The sequence below is a fragment of the Vanellus vanellus genome (genome assembly GCF_965231255.1).
Source record: "Vanellus vanellus genome assembly, chromosome: 5".
Classification (NCBI taxonomy): Eukaryota; Metazoa; Chordata; class Aves; order Charadriiformes; family Charadriidae; genus Vanellus; species Vanellus vanellus.
The window spans coordinates 56,157,168-56,170,930 of record NC_138910.1 but is presented as its reverse complement, the minus strand read 5'-3'; the positions used below and the strand labels follow the sequence as shown (position 1 = coordinate 56,170,930).

General features: G+C 35.3%; 1 protein-coding gene across 3 annotated transcripts in view; it reads left to right on the top strand.

Annotated features, from left to right (window-relative positions):
- Positions 1-13,763, top strand: part of KCNT2 (potassium sodium-activated channel subfamily T member 2) — a gene marked incomplete at its 5' end in the record, with an annotated part of 158,319 nt that overhangs the window by 80,258 nt on the left and 64,298 nt on the right. For all 3 annotated transcript variants that reach the window (XM_082484518.1, XM_082484517.1, XM_082484516.1), the window contains 4 exons: positions 4,051-4,231; positions 6,371-6,535; positions 8,112-8,248; positions 12,749-12,812. In XM_082484518.1, the coding sequence (XP_082340644.1) occupies positions 4,051-4,231; positions 6,371-6,535; positions 8,112-8,248; positions 12,749-12,812 (547 nt within the window). The remainder of the gene's footprint in view (positions 1-4,050; positions 4,232-6,370; positions 6,536-8,111; positions 8,249-12,748; positions 12,813-13,763) is intronic.

Sequence of the window (13,763 nt, the reverse complement as noted above, 5' to 3'; positions counted from 1 at the left end):
CACTTGCAAATTGCTATCAGAGGGGTTCTTGTTGTGTCCATTTCTATGACAGGCTACTGCAGCATGGCAAAAATCTTACTTAATCTCAGGGGTTATTTTACTCTACAGTATTTATTTCTGTACTGCATGTGGACACAGGTTATTTACAAACAGTAGTTAGTTTTGGCACGTAAAATACTCAAGCAAACAAAGATTCCTGGAATTAAAAAGAAAACTTCCAGTAAAACAAAGATTGAACTCAGCAAAGTTCAAATGATACCTAAACTAAACATGACTAATCTTCAGGGATTACATGTTTCTGTCTTTATTTTTTGTTTTTCAAGTGCAATGGTAGTAGAGTGTTTAAAACCACACTTCTGTTCTCCATAAGTTTGTAATAAATTTTCTGATACTACTTTTGCTTTAGCAGACCCTTGGTTTAGGTTTCTGTGGCGTTTTTTAGTAATAGTAAATCTCCTCTCCATTAAACAAATTTTGTTTTAACTGCTCGCTTAGATCCCCTATGAAAAGACAGCCTTGCTGAATTTACAGGAAATCTAAAATTGGTGTAGAAGATGCTGAATTTGGCCCTATGTTTTAATTAGGTGTTTTCTGTGTATTTATTATTACAGTGGTTTCTTTTCTCCACAAGAACAAGTTGGTGTGAGCACTGCCTTTGTGTGAGCATTCCTTTCCTGCTTGAAATCATTATGTTTGTTCAGGGATGACCAAGTAAATCATTGTTTCTTCATGAGATGAAAGAGGAGGAAGCAAACAAGAACAATGAGATAAAAATATCACCATAAAATATCAAAGCAGCCAAAAGATCAAGTCCAAGTTACTACGTATTTCATTATGTCAGGAAATACAAGAAAACAGACAAGAACTTACGCTGTCTGTATTGGTACATGCAGTATTTATGTATCTTTTAAAAATCGTGCTTAACACAGTGTCCTGCCCAAACCATGACACACTTAATTTACAAGCAAAAAGAAGTTGATACAACTAGTCTTTTAAAGAACGAGGTTATATTAAAAGAGGTCAATAAGTTGGGGGGAATGGAGTAACTATTGCATGTGGACTTGGCTTCACGAACAGCCAATAACTTCCCCCTGTACTCTCTATGCAGTGTAATTAGGTAGCCCAAATAGATAGAAGCATGCTGTAAATGCTGAGTAATGTTTCCTTAGAGGCACCAGTGGTGAGATTAAAGTGTAATATTCTTAGGAGAGGAGTAAAAGAGGTAATAGTATATTTGGTAATTAGACTCCCATAAAGTTGTCCCCTGAAAGTCAGGTTTTTCTGCAGTTTTGTGATCTCTGGCTCTACTAAAAACAAAAGGCAGAGCAGCAAATCACCCAGTAAAGACTTGGTAATCTAATTTTGAATTTATCATTCCTTTGTTTTCAGGGTTAGGGCTTCAAATACAATTTCATAGAATAGCAAGTGAGGTGCAAGTAATTTTTTGAGGAAAGAAATTAATTTGTTCAACAAGTGGTTCAAAGAGCTGAATTTCTGCTTCAGCAAAGAAAAAATAGCTCCCGTGTCTTACTGACTTTAATATTGTTAACTTACTGTGAGAAGCTCTGGCTCATGCCCACTGAGTTCAACGAGAAACAGCTTGAATCCACAACATTTTGGATTAGGCACAAAATTATTTTTGTGGCTTCAAGGAATAGGAATATATAGGACTATAAGGGAGTACAGCTGATGAAATGAAATCTTATTCTCACTAAATTCAGTGGGAATTTTACTGTTAACTTAGAAAAGGCTGAAACGGTTCATGATATATTAACTTATTTCAGTTAAGATAAAGGATGGACTGGCTACAGAATGCTCATGAAAAATAATAATAATAAAGACAATATCAAGGCCTGAGTTTTCCTACCAGTGAGCTATTAATTTTTTTTTTAAGGTTTTACAAAAATAGTAAAAAGTGAAGAAACAATTTTCATTCCTTGAAAATGTACAAAAAACCCACCCTAGGCTACCAAATTTTTTTACATTTTAATCCATTCTGTCAGATACAAAGGGTAAAAAAATAACTTTACATATGTATTAGTCCTGTTATGTGGGAGCCTTATCACTGGCTCAGTGTAATTGCTGCTTTCCTGGACCTTATGTCTTTAGTTCCTGAAATCAAGATTATGTGTTTTAGAGATGTACCCACAAAAGACAACTCCAGAGAAGAAAATGCACCAAGGTGATCAGGAATAATAACAATGAAGAATTAAAAATCCATCATCATTCCGCTTTTAAAATTACATATAACTTATGTGAATAATGGTATTAAAATAGCTTCTTTTTCTGTACTTGGATGCCTATGCGCTATACCCCATTATTTCAAATTAACACTGGAAAAGGATTTGGCTGAAAAACTTCCTTGTCTGAGACCAAAAGAAAGCTTCATTAGCATAATTCCTTACAGTCCTTCTGTTAATATTTTCAAGGGCAAAAATATAATTATACTTTCTGTAAAAAAAAAAAAAAAGAAAAAAACCAAGAAAACCTGGGAACATAGTGAAATTATGAAGATCTAGATTACAACTCAAGTGAAAAATGTGGTACAAACTGGATAGGAATATGAAAGTATCAGTTCTGACTGAAGTATGAAACTTATGCAAACAACAGGGAAAAAAACCCGGCCCTTTTTAGAACATTTTGAGACGTGTGAAAACTACAAATGCTAGAACTGTGAAGAGGAAACTGGGAATTTGATCCATATGTTCTGGAAATGCCACTGCCCACAGCTAAATTATTTTTGGAGAACAGAACAGAGAACAGAAGAACAACTGCTAAAGCTGTTATAAACACAGGGTCTCCCTGGTGATGCAAAGATCTTACCATGGTAGATACTAATGAGTGACTATTACCATCTGGATACCACATATGAAGAAATAATTTTTGGTGTGTTCTAGAATAATTACTAAGGAATACGATATTATTTATCAATTATCTCTCTAATTCTCTGAGGAGAAATCATTCCACTAACGCAAAGGAGAAAAAACACTATTCAGTGTGATTCACATGTTGCTTTTCTTCATATAGGTGAATAGAATCTAAAAGCCTGAACTGATTTAAGTAATTCTGATGTATTAGGGAAGATCATATTTTAAGCTTGGGAAGCTCTTTGTCATGCTATAGTTTTTCAAAGTGAAATATTTTTAAAATCTGCAACGTATGAAATAGCAGTAAGACCTGTGCACAGATTCTGCTACTGCTTCTCAAGACCAAAAGCGCATCATGCTGATTACAAGAGAAATAATTACCAGTTAACTTGGGCTACCATTTACTTGTTCACAGGAATGTGTGACTGGAAGCAAAGAACTTATTTCGTTCTGCTATCAAAGACAACTAAGCCTTATATTTCTGTTCTGTACTTTTAGCAAGCAGATTCTTCATGCCAGTTGGCATCTTCCACTTTCTACCTGAAGGCTGACCCTGGACACTTGTTCCTCTGACAATTCGATAGCCTGCAATTCTCACATTGAGTTTATTCTGGACAGTCTGTACCCACTTATACCAGCATTATCCTTCTAGTATGCAACATATACTCTCATAACTAGTTCATGCTAGTAACTCTTGCAACAGAAAGGGATAGAGACCAACCTAGACAGTAATAGATTTAAAGAAAGCAGTATGTACATTTTCATACCAGCAAACTGTCCCTGAAAAAGTTAAAAGATGTTTATAAAAAATTCTGAATGGTGGCAACTATATACCATCTGTTTTGTTCTGGTTTAGAAAGGAACTGCATCAATCCATGATGTTCTATATACCACCTCTCCCTCACAACAGCCACTAAGCAAAACCTAGCAACAAAGTTGTGACTATCATATTGAAATAATAAAAAACCTGAGTTTCTTTTATTAAAAATGACATTTGAAAATTATATTAATAACACTCTTCTGTTTCAATGCTAATTTTTACTCTTCTTTGAAAAAATGTCTGTGCTAAGCAATTTATGAATTCTGAAAATAAATAGTTCGCTGCACATATAATCATCAAACTTGAACTGACCCTGAGTACAGTTTTTATTTTTCGTGTCTTTATTCATTCTTTTCTACGTAGTATTTGTGGAATTCAGCATCTGGAACGAGCAGGAAACAGGTTGACTCTCTTTGACTCCCTTTATTTCTGCATAGTGACATTTTCCACTGTGGGCTTTGGGGATGTTACACCCAAGATATGGCCTTCAAAGCTGCTTGTTGTCATTATGATCTGTGTTGCTCTTGTGGTGTTGCCCATACAGGTAAATGTGAATTTTTTTTCTCTTTAGAATTGCTTTTAAAACAATAAGAATAATAACTGAAATAATTTATTGTTACTATTATTATTGCATATAAAATGTCAGAAAAAATAACCATCTTCTGTATCTCTTAGTCTTTTTTTTTTTTCTTCCTTTTTCCTTTGTCTGTTCTCCTATAGTCTAGATTTATACTAAAAAGCAGAACACTAATAACAGTTTTCAAGTGCTGGTGAAAACTTTCTGTTCCTGTCATGTACCACAGAGCCCTTCCTTTGTCCTGAGATAAGGGTTTGTTATTAATGGAGCAATTTAAAAAACAACAACAGTAGCCAGCACTTTCTTTATGAATATAGCATTTCCTCTGCAGGCTCTCCCTGTTTCTAATCTTGCGTCTCTCTACTTCCTCTCTTAGTCTTACAGCTCAGTGCTAACTTGAAAAAAAATCTCATTAAACTGCAACTCAAGCAAACTGGGTTCACAAAGCTGCGTATGTCAGTACACACATACGCGCGCGCACACACACACACAGAGCCAGAAGCACAGTTAGGAATTTTTGATGCCTACCTAAGTTTAGGACTTCTAACAGTTTCAACAGGAAAAGGCTGGTTTGTGAAAATCCAAGTTTTTCCATTAAATTTGTACCAAACATTCCCCAGTTCATTAGGTGAGGCTTGATGACAGAAACCCTGAGATTACATGGGAAGCCCTGCCTAGATGTTAACTGTTCCTCACCTGGTGATCACCCAGACCTTGTGCCACAAAAAGGGGCTATGGGGAGGCATTGTGCATGCTTATAAAAGCTTATAGTAGACCTGCTAGACCATGAAGCTCCAAAGTTTCTCTCACACAGCCATAGGTTCCAGACTTGGCTTCTTTGGCAGTGAACTAAAGCTTACTGCGAGCAGACAACGTAGAAACCCTGGGAGGTCAGAAGCTCAAGCTTTCAGCATTAGTTCTCTTGAAATTATTTGAACATTTTAATTATACCTAAATATTTAATGTCTGCATACACATACATATGTGCTAACACAATTATATTCCCACTCAGTGGAAATTTAGTAAAATATATATTTTATTGAAAATTAAAATATGCTTTGTTTAAGAAATTTGCAATTTCCTAGGAAATAGAAATTTCATCTTTCGGGTAGTTCTGATGTACACTTCAGGCATAGGAGCTCTGCCTTACCAGTAAATAACCTGGAATCTATGGACCTGTCACATAAATTTTAACCTATTTTATACCTTTCTAGTGGTAATGGGGCTTCATATTGTTCTCCATACACAGAATGTGGGAGGCATTCTCTTCTGAGCTTTTGTCCTGCTATGATATGAAGTTAGTTATTGTTCACGATTAAGTCTCTCCATCAGTTGAATGTGGATGAGAAAAAGCAGCTATCACACAGAGCTTAGTATTAAATGCGTATTACTTACAAGAAGCTCTGAAATGGTGCATGTTTGTTTGTTTTATTACAGATTGTTAACAATGGCACTCATTGTTACAGTATTCTCTTTAAAGGATTCAGCCTAGTAGAGCTATGTTTACTATTAGCCTGCATATTTTCTTCAGCCGGCAAAGGCAAATTTACTGTATTAACAGCTGCTGTGTATTTAAGTTGTATCTAAATTTATAAGACAGCTAAAAGTTTATACAGAAGGCCACCTTCAGAGCATTATAAAATCTCTGAGAAGAGTTATTGCCCAAACTAAGTAAACTGATGCTTTTATGTGAGTATCTACACTCACAGTATACACTTAAGCGTGTGAAAATTTAACCTTTCATTTGAGCATTTATGTCACAAGACACTGGAAAAAGAAACTTCAGAGGTATAAAATACATAAAGGAAATAAGGTGTAGCTTTCATTCTTTTCTAAAATATTGAGATTTACTCTAATCTCATGATATTTTAATGGATCTACCCTGCTATTTGTGTGTGGTAGAGACTGGCTCTACTGCCATATATTTCAATCACCCTATTATTCATCTCACCCACTTCCTAGAGAACTTTTTACAAAGAAAAAGACATCTTTTCATAGATACCCCCAGATGAACAATGCAACATTGTGAAGTCATGATACAGTTGTACTGCACATCTGCTTGTCTATATTTGTCTATATTTCAGTGACAATTGGCATCTTTTGCAGTTTGAACAGCTGGCATATTTGTGGATGGAGAGACAAAAGTCTGGTGGTAACTACAGTCGACACAGAGCTCAGACGGAAAAACATGTTGTGCTGTGTGTTAGCTCTCTGAAGATTGACTTACTTATGGATTTCTTAAATGAATTCTATGCTCACCCCAGATTGCAGGTACTTACAGTGAAAAAAAAGAAAATAAACTCAATACACTGATCTTTTGCAGACAGTCTTCTGAAATTATCTTTAATTTGCAAAACTGAATTTGGGAATAGATGACTGAATTGGGAATCCATAATTGCAATAAGAAGCTGAGATACAGTGTGGAGACATTCATTTTAAATTGAGGTAAAGAGACTAAATAGATAGAGTTACTGTCTTGTTGAATTATTTCAGTCCTTTTAGGAACAAATATTTTCATTCAAATTCCTTATATTCTACCCCAAAATAGAAAATAAGTGAAAACTACTCAAATTATTTTTTCCTGTTGTTTTGGGACTGGATCCAAAACTCCTCACAAGTCAAAGGGTCTTTTGGTTTTCACATTTTGCTTTGTTTTTTGCCAGTGTTAGGAATATTAGGTCCTTTTGGAATTGTTGAAAGTAAGAAATAAATAGACATACTTTAAAGGACAAAGAGATTGAAAGATTACACACAGGGGATTTTCTTAGTGTACACATATTCCCTAGCTAATGCAAACAGGTGTTGTACGACTTGTTTTCATCATATAAAAGCTTATTTATATGAGATAGCAATTTAGATTCATTATCATTAGGCTTTGCTACAAACCATTTCTTTTACTAAATCTTCTCTATGTCTATTACTACGTTACCTGTGATACCATGCTTCATTAACTAGTGCAAAAAACCCCACAAAAATACAACCCTCAAATTGCTGAGCAGCAATTTGAAAAATCCCAAATCCAAAATATTCCCCAAAATAATTAGCTAGTTAGAGGCATAAGCAAATGCACAAAGAAATCCAGTTCTGTATAGATGCAAACACATCTTGAAATCCAAAACTTAGTTAACTAGCCTGAAGAATGAATCAAGCTCTGTGATACACTGGTGACAAAGAAGAAAAGTCATATTACTACTGATGTAGCCTAAAAGACCTTATATATGTTCCCTTCACAGTTGAAAAGGGAAGCTGGAAGATACAGATGATGCTCTGGATCCAAGGCACTATGCTTTCCGCAAAAGTCTGTGTGTGCTAAGGAACACTTCTATGACAAGCTAGTCCTGAGCTCTCAGTCTCTCCTCTCACATTCCATTTATCTCTCCTTGTCATATGTACACACACGTATACTTCAGAGCAACCTTACTTTTCCTAACAAGGACTGTCTGTAGCACAGGAAACAGAGTTTGGATCTGCCCACTAATGTAGAGGAAAAAACCTGGGGGAAGACAATTCCATTTTGATTGTTGAAAACTTCCTACATTTTCCAGCTAGAATGACAGAAATATAAATTGTGTCTCAAAAAAATTATGCTCACATGGAATAAAAATGTTTCTAAACGGATTTTACTTGCCACTCTGGAGTCTTCTGTGAGCAGTTGACAACTGTCCAGCCATTTTTATTAAAGAATTAAATATTTTAAACACATATATTCAAATAACTTTTGTCAATGAAATTTGAGAATTACCAGAGACTTTTTTGACATCCTGAGTCTCTGTTGACTCATTCTCTAACAACAATAAATGGTAACATAAAAAATTAACATGACTATTCCCCCTTATGTTTTTGACAGGACTATTATGTCGTTATTTTGTGTCCTACTGAGATGGATGCTCAGGTCCGAAGGGTGTTACAAATCCCAATGTGGTCCCAAAGAGTTATCTATCTGCAAGGCTCAGCACTAAAAGATCAAGACCTGTTGAGAGCTAAGTAGGCAAATAGTTTTTTTTACTTTTGTTTCACTCATAATGTTTGATAAATAAGTTTGACAAACTACAAAAGCTGTGCTAGAAGGAAAGCATGTGTATTTAGAAAGCAAGGCTCTTTGATATAATTTTTCTTAATATCTGAAATTCTTCAGGGAATAAGTATTTGTAAGCTCTTTCATTTGACCAAATTTTTCTTCACTGTCTTTTCTGTCTCAGTTTTTAAAGGTATTGAAACAGAGTGCCTGTGATTCTTCTGAAAAAGCAGCACACAAAATTCCCAAACTGACAGTAATGCTAGAATTTGTTTCTGTTCATTGAGCAAAGATGGTAAATATGATGGTAGTTCTCCTGACCTACTGAAGGGGAAAAAAAGTAAACAAAAAATTTATCACCCTTTGAACCCATTGCACAGTTTTGTTTTCTTCCTAAGTTCAGCCTGGTAGTATAAACAACTAGCCTAACTAGTCTTACTGTACCTCCATATACTCTTCTTTCAGGGCTTTTCTCTTACTGCATACTTCACCACTTCTAAAATATCCTCTCTGCCAGTTAATAGTGAATGACATTAATCAAAATACATCAGTCGAACACAGTTCCTCAATCCCTCCCACCATTGCTTCATCACTTGAAGGTGTGAAGGAATTCACAGTGGAATTCACGTAGGAGGATTGTCTCTTTAAATGCTCCAAAGAGAGAGAAAGGTGCCTCTTAGCAAATAACTGATTTAACTTATCTGCATTGCTCTTTATAAGAACTTATTCAGCAACTAATATAGATATCTAAAATTAAGCCAATACTTGTCTGAGTATTTGTGTCATTCAGCCTTCTTTACCTCGGGGGAGTTATTTCCAAGAATCTAATCTGTGAGGAGTCTAGTGAGCAGTGTTACCTTCTCTGCCACTGAAAAAAACAGCTACTTCTATATCTGTTTTAAATTTGAAAACACAGTAAAGCTTTTTTCAGGATTAGGAATTTTCTTTTAGAGAGAGGTTAATTTTTTAGCTTTCTTGCTGATTTCAAGAAGGAATTCATCTGGCAATTTAGCTGGCATTTGTTCTACACATTAGGAGAAGAAAAATTAGGCTGTTCCCAAATATAATCTTGAATTTCACTTATAATAACATAGAGGTAGTCAACTGTGGAACTGTGCTTTTTCCAGCAGAACATGTAATTGAATGTACCTGTCATAGAATAATTTTCAACCTCTCCTGAGGGAAGAAGCATAGTGGGAATTTAATAGAACATTTAATATGAAATATAACCCACTACCTAAGATGTTCGCTGTATTTCTTGTTAATGAGAACATAATGTACTGAGAAAATAACAAGGCACATGGTAAACAACTTCTAATAAAGTAATGGTTACCGACAACAACAAAAAAAATAATGAAGTGTCTCATTATCAAAATTTGAACATATATGTGAAATGCAATGTCAAAATAACATGATAAAGGTCATGCCAAAAAGTAAAGGAGTAGCAAAAGTTGGCTGACTGCATAAGTAGTAAATAGTCAGTTAACTAAAGATTATATTTTTCTTTATATGCCCTAGTGCACAATTTGACTTTCCAAAAGCGGTGTTCACTCTTGCTTCCTGCCTTTGAGATCTTCACTTTGCAAATTTTTGGTGTTCTCTGAACAACACTCATGTGGCCCAGCTTTAACAAAAAAAATCAGAACAAATTCCATCATGAGGTATCACACTGGTACTTATATTATTATCAGCATGACTGGAAACTTTATAGCTGCTTCAGCATTTGAAACAACACAGTGACTGATGAAAGCACCTCTCATTCTCCATTAAGACTAGCACTAAAAAGTGAATAACACTACCATGCTTGATTTCTTTCCCATGTTCTGTCAATGACCTCAAATATTTTCTCTCTCTCCTTCCACTTTCTTTAGTGAACCATCACAAATCTTAATGCTCTTCATGTTCACTCTCTTTCTTTAATTTATACTTTCTCCTTTCACACATTTCTCTTCAATATATAAAGTCCTTTTAATTTCTGCTGTCCTCAAGCAGTGGAACTATTGGGTTCTTTTGTCTCAGATTGAGTTTTCTGGAATGTAAAAATGGTGTAACTGACAAAGCTTTTTTTCAGTTGTTAGGACACTGATAACACTTCTCTCATAAGGATACTTTGGTTTCTAATAAATGTTTTTAACGCAGATGCTATTAGTGTTTCTGTTGTCTAAATTCATGGCATTCAAAGATGTTAATCTCAGGTTATTATCCTTGTCATCTGTGGCTGAAGTGATTCAAGAAGTTACAAAAAAACATTGGGGGAAGAGGTTAAAATGTTCACATGAGATTTCATTTCCTTATGAAATCATCTATATATACCGTCAATCCCAGTTATCACATCAGCTTTCATTGAAATCTCATCTAATTTTACTGAATTTTCTTTCTTACAACTTTGTTAAAGACCTTATCTTCCCAATTCTGCTCCCGTGCTTAGCTGAAACTACTTATGCAGCTCCCATGATTTCTTCCTAATCAGCGCTCAGAAGTGGCATCCTGTCCTCACTTCTTCACATCCCACATATTTGACATTGCTATTTTGGATATATTGATTTGCCTTTGTTACAATGATTTTTTCATTCAGGCTTCCCCTGTTTTCCTACTGCTAGATGCCTGTGGGGAATCTGCAATGACCTGACTTTCTCCTTCTCTTTTCTTCATACTTTCTCTGAATGATCTCACACAAAACACACACGTTTAATCACTATTTCTATAGTCAAAACCTAAAAGGTTGGCCAAGCTCTCTGACATCTCATTATGGATATCTATGCATCAACTTTAGTTTAGTTGCACACTGTTGTAAATAGATCATAATTTTTGCACGGTATCCTACTGTGGATCATAAGCTTGGAATCATATTGTAGAGCATCCTGACCCTGCATCCTGGAAGTGTTTTCTCACACAAGCTCTCATTTTTGCCTCACTTAAAAACTGTATTTATGTTCTTGACACTTATCATCCCAACTCCCTGAACCCTTGTTTCAGAACAGTCTGGAATTACTATTTATGTAGGACATCACTGCCTCACTGCAGTCCTTCCCCGGCTTACCCTTCGTTATTGCATCAAGAAGTGACCCCTTATTTTCCCTTAGCCTGCAACTCCTAGTTCTTACTGGGAGGTAACCTGATAAATCTATAACGCTATTCTCACACATACAACAGGTTAACATACAAGTCCCATTGCAATTTCACCCGTGCTGTCCCTTCAATCTAGGATGAATTTCTCAGAAACATCTGTAAAGTAATCCCGGTATTCTCCATCACATCCTCTCTTCAGTTGGTTCTCTGCTCTGATATCTAGTGAGACCACTTTCTACCATGATAATTTTTATATTCATGTATTGTCACACCGTTTCTTCCTGTTTCCCATGTTTGCATATACTTTTGTTGTCCTTTGTCATGTCACTTAGAGCTTATACAGCAAGGACTGTATTTTTGTTCTGTGTTTGTACAGTACCTAAAAGAATGGGCTCTCAGTCTAAGCCTGGTCCCAATGGCCTAAACTATTACTAACAACCACCAATTCCATTTTCCAGCAGCAGAGAAAACAAAGATTTAGGAATCTCAGGTCCTATTGCAGACTCCAGAACAGAGTTGCTGTAATGATCAGTGAATTGCCTGTTCATTTTCCCCAGCTTCTGTCTCACTTTTCCGCTTCCCAGGCAACCCATTCTGATCATCCCGTTTTGCTTTGTCCAGAAAGTCCTGTCTTCCCAAGATGGTCAACCAAGTCTCTATTTCTTTACTTCCATGCACCAGTAAGTGAAGTAGGATTCACTAGAGAAGGATATCAATATCTGAGACAAGAGAGGAAAAGCAAAATTTGATGAAATCTTCAGTCAGACAGTTTTTCTCTGCACTTCCATCACCACTTTTTTTATTACATGACCAGTTGTACCCACTAGAGAACAATTAGGCATTAAAAGTTGTCAAGGAGACCATGAGCTGAAAATAGGTAATTCATTTAATGCATACATACACAGAAATGTCTGTTATTTATTCCAAATGCATTTTTCTAGTATATCTACCCATTTTTCTGCTGTCACTAGGCAAGACAAGTAATATATTAAGTTACCTGCCTCCTCTCATTCATTCTTCTCAATGGTAACTTGTACATATCATACCCTTACACGCTATGCAGACTGGTGCTATTTATTTACCTTTATATATACTCATGGCAGATAAGTATTTATTTTGCAAATTAAGTGTCTTTGAGGCCACTCTGCTTTTATTACTTTGGCACAGCTTCTACTGGCACCAGGGAAAGAAAGTTTCCCAGAACCTTGTCAAGAATTACTGGAACGCCATAAGTTAGTACACAAGCTGACTGCTGCTGACATTCAGATAATGCATAAGAACAGATAGACTAAACCTTCTCTCTATTCTGTTTCTATAAGCATACAAGACTATAAAGTGTGAAACACAAGTCCACATACGTATTTTGTTGGTATGTAACAGGCTTGTCTCCTCTCTTCTAGAATGGATGATGCTGAAGCTTGTTTCATTCTGAGTAGCCGCTGTGAGGTGGACCGAACAGCAGCTGTAAGTTTTGAAGAAATAACTAAGAATGAATGTGCATGCTGTTTATACTGTTACTGCCCTTATTTCCTCTCTGGGACTGAGAATTCTTCTGTGAACAGAAGATGAAAATTAGCTGATTTACACAGAGATTTTACATTTAGGATGAACTTCTTGTCTCAGTTAATATAACGAAAAGGATTCTATTCGATTTTATAAGGCCAGGATTACACAAATTTATGAATCTAATCTATGATCCAATGGCTCATTTCTCATAACACATCTACTTCTGCTTTTTTAGAAAAAAAATTACATGACCTACCTACCAAAGAAGTTAGGATTTTACAGCACATTTTAGTTATACATTGAACTTTGTTTTTAAAAAAAAGTAAGAATTTACACGTTCTTACAGGACTAAAAAAATTTTGAAAAGTACTGTAAGAATACAGTACTTTAAAAAAAATTTTTCATACTGAATAAAGTTTTATGAGTTCTCTCTTGTTTTATGGAACAATGGCAGAATACCATATGAGCACTATCATGGTACTGCATAGATATATTGATATTTGGTCATTAATCACTTCAGAGGATTGTACTCTGTCAAAAAAATTTTATTCAAGTTACCTTGACTAATATCAGTATTTGCTCTAGATTTCCAATTCCAAAAGTAATATTTATTAAATCAGAAAAGATATATATATATATCTCAGCTGACTGCTATTTCCATTCAGATCTACAGAAGTATTGAAAGTTTACTACTAACAAAGTGAAGACTGAATTCAATTTTAAAAATTCATGTGACTAATACCAAATAATTGATATATCTGAGAGTATTTGACCGTCTTTCATACTGGCCAACTTTAAATGTGAAAAACGGCAAGATTCTTTAAGTAAGTTACTATGGTTTTGCCGGTGCTACTAATTATTTGTAGTGAGGTAAGTTACTGTCCACAAAGGAAAACTGTTAATACAAGC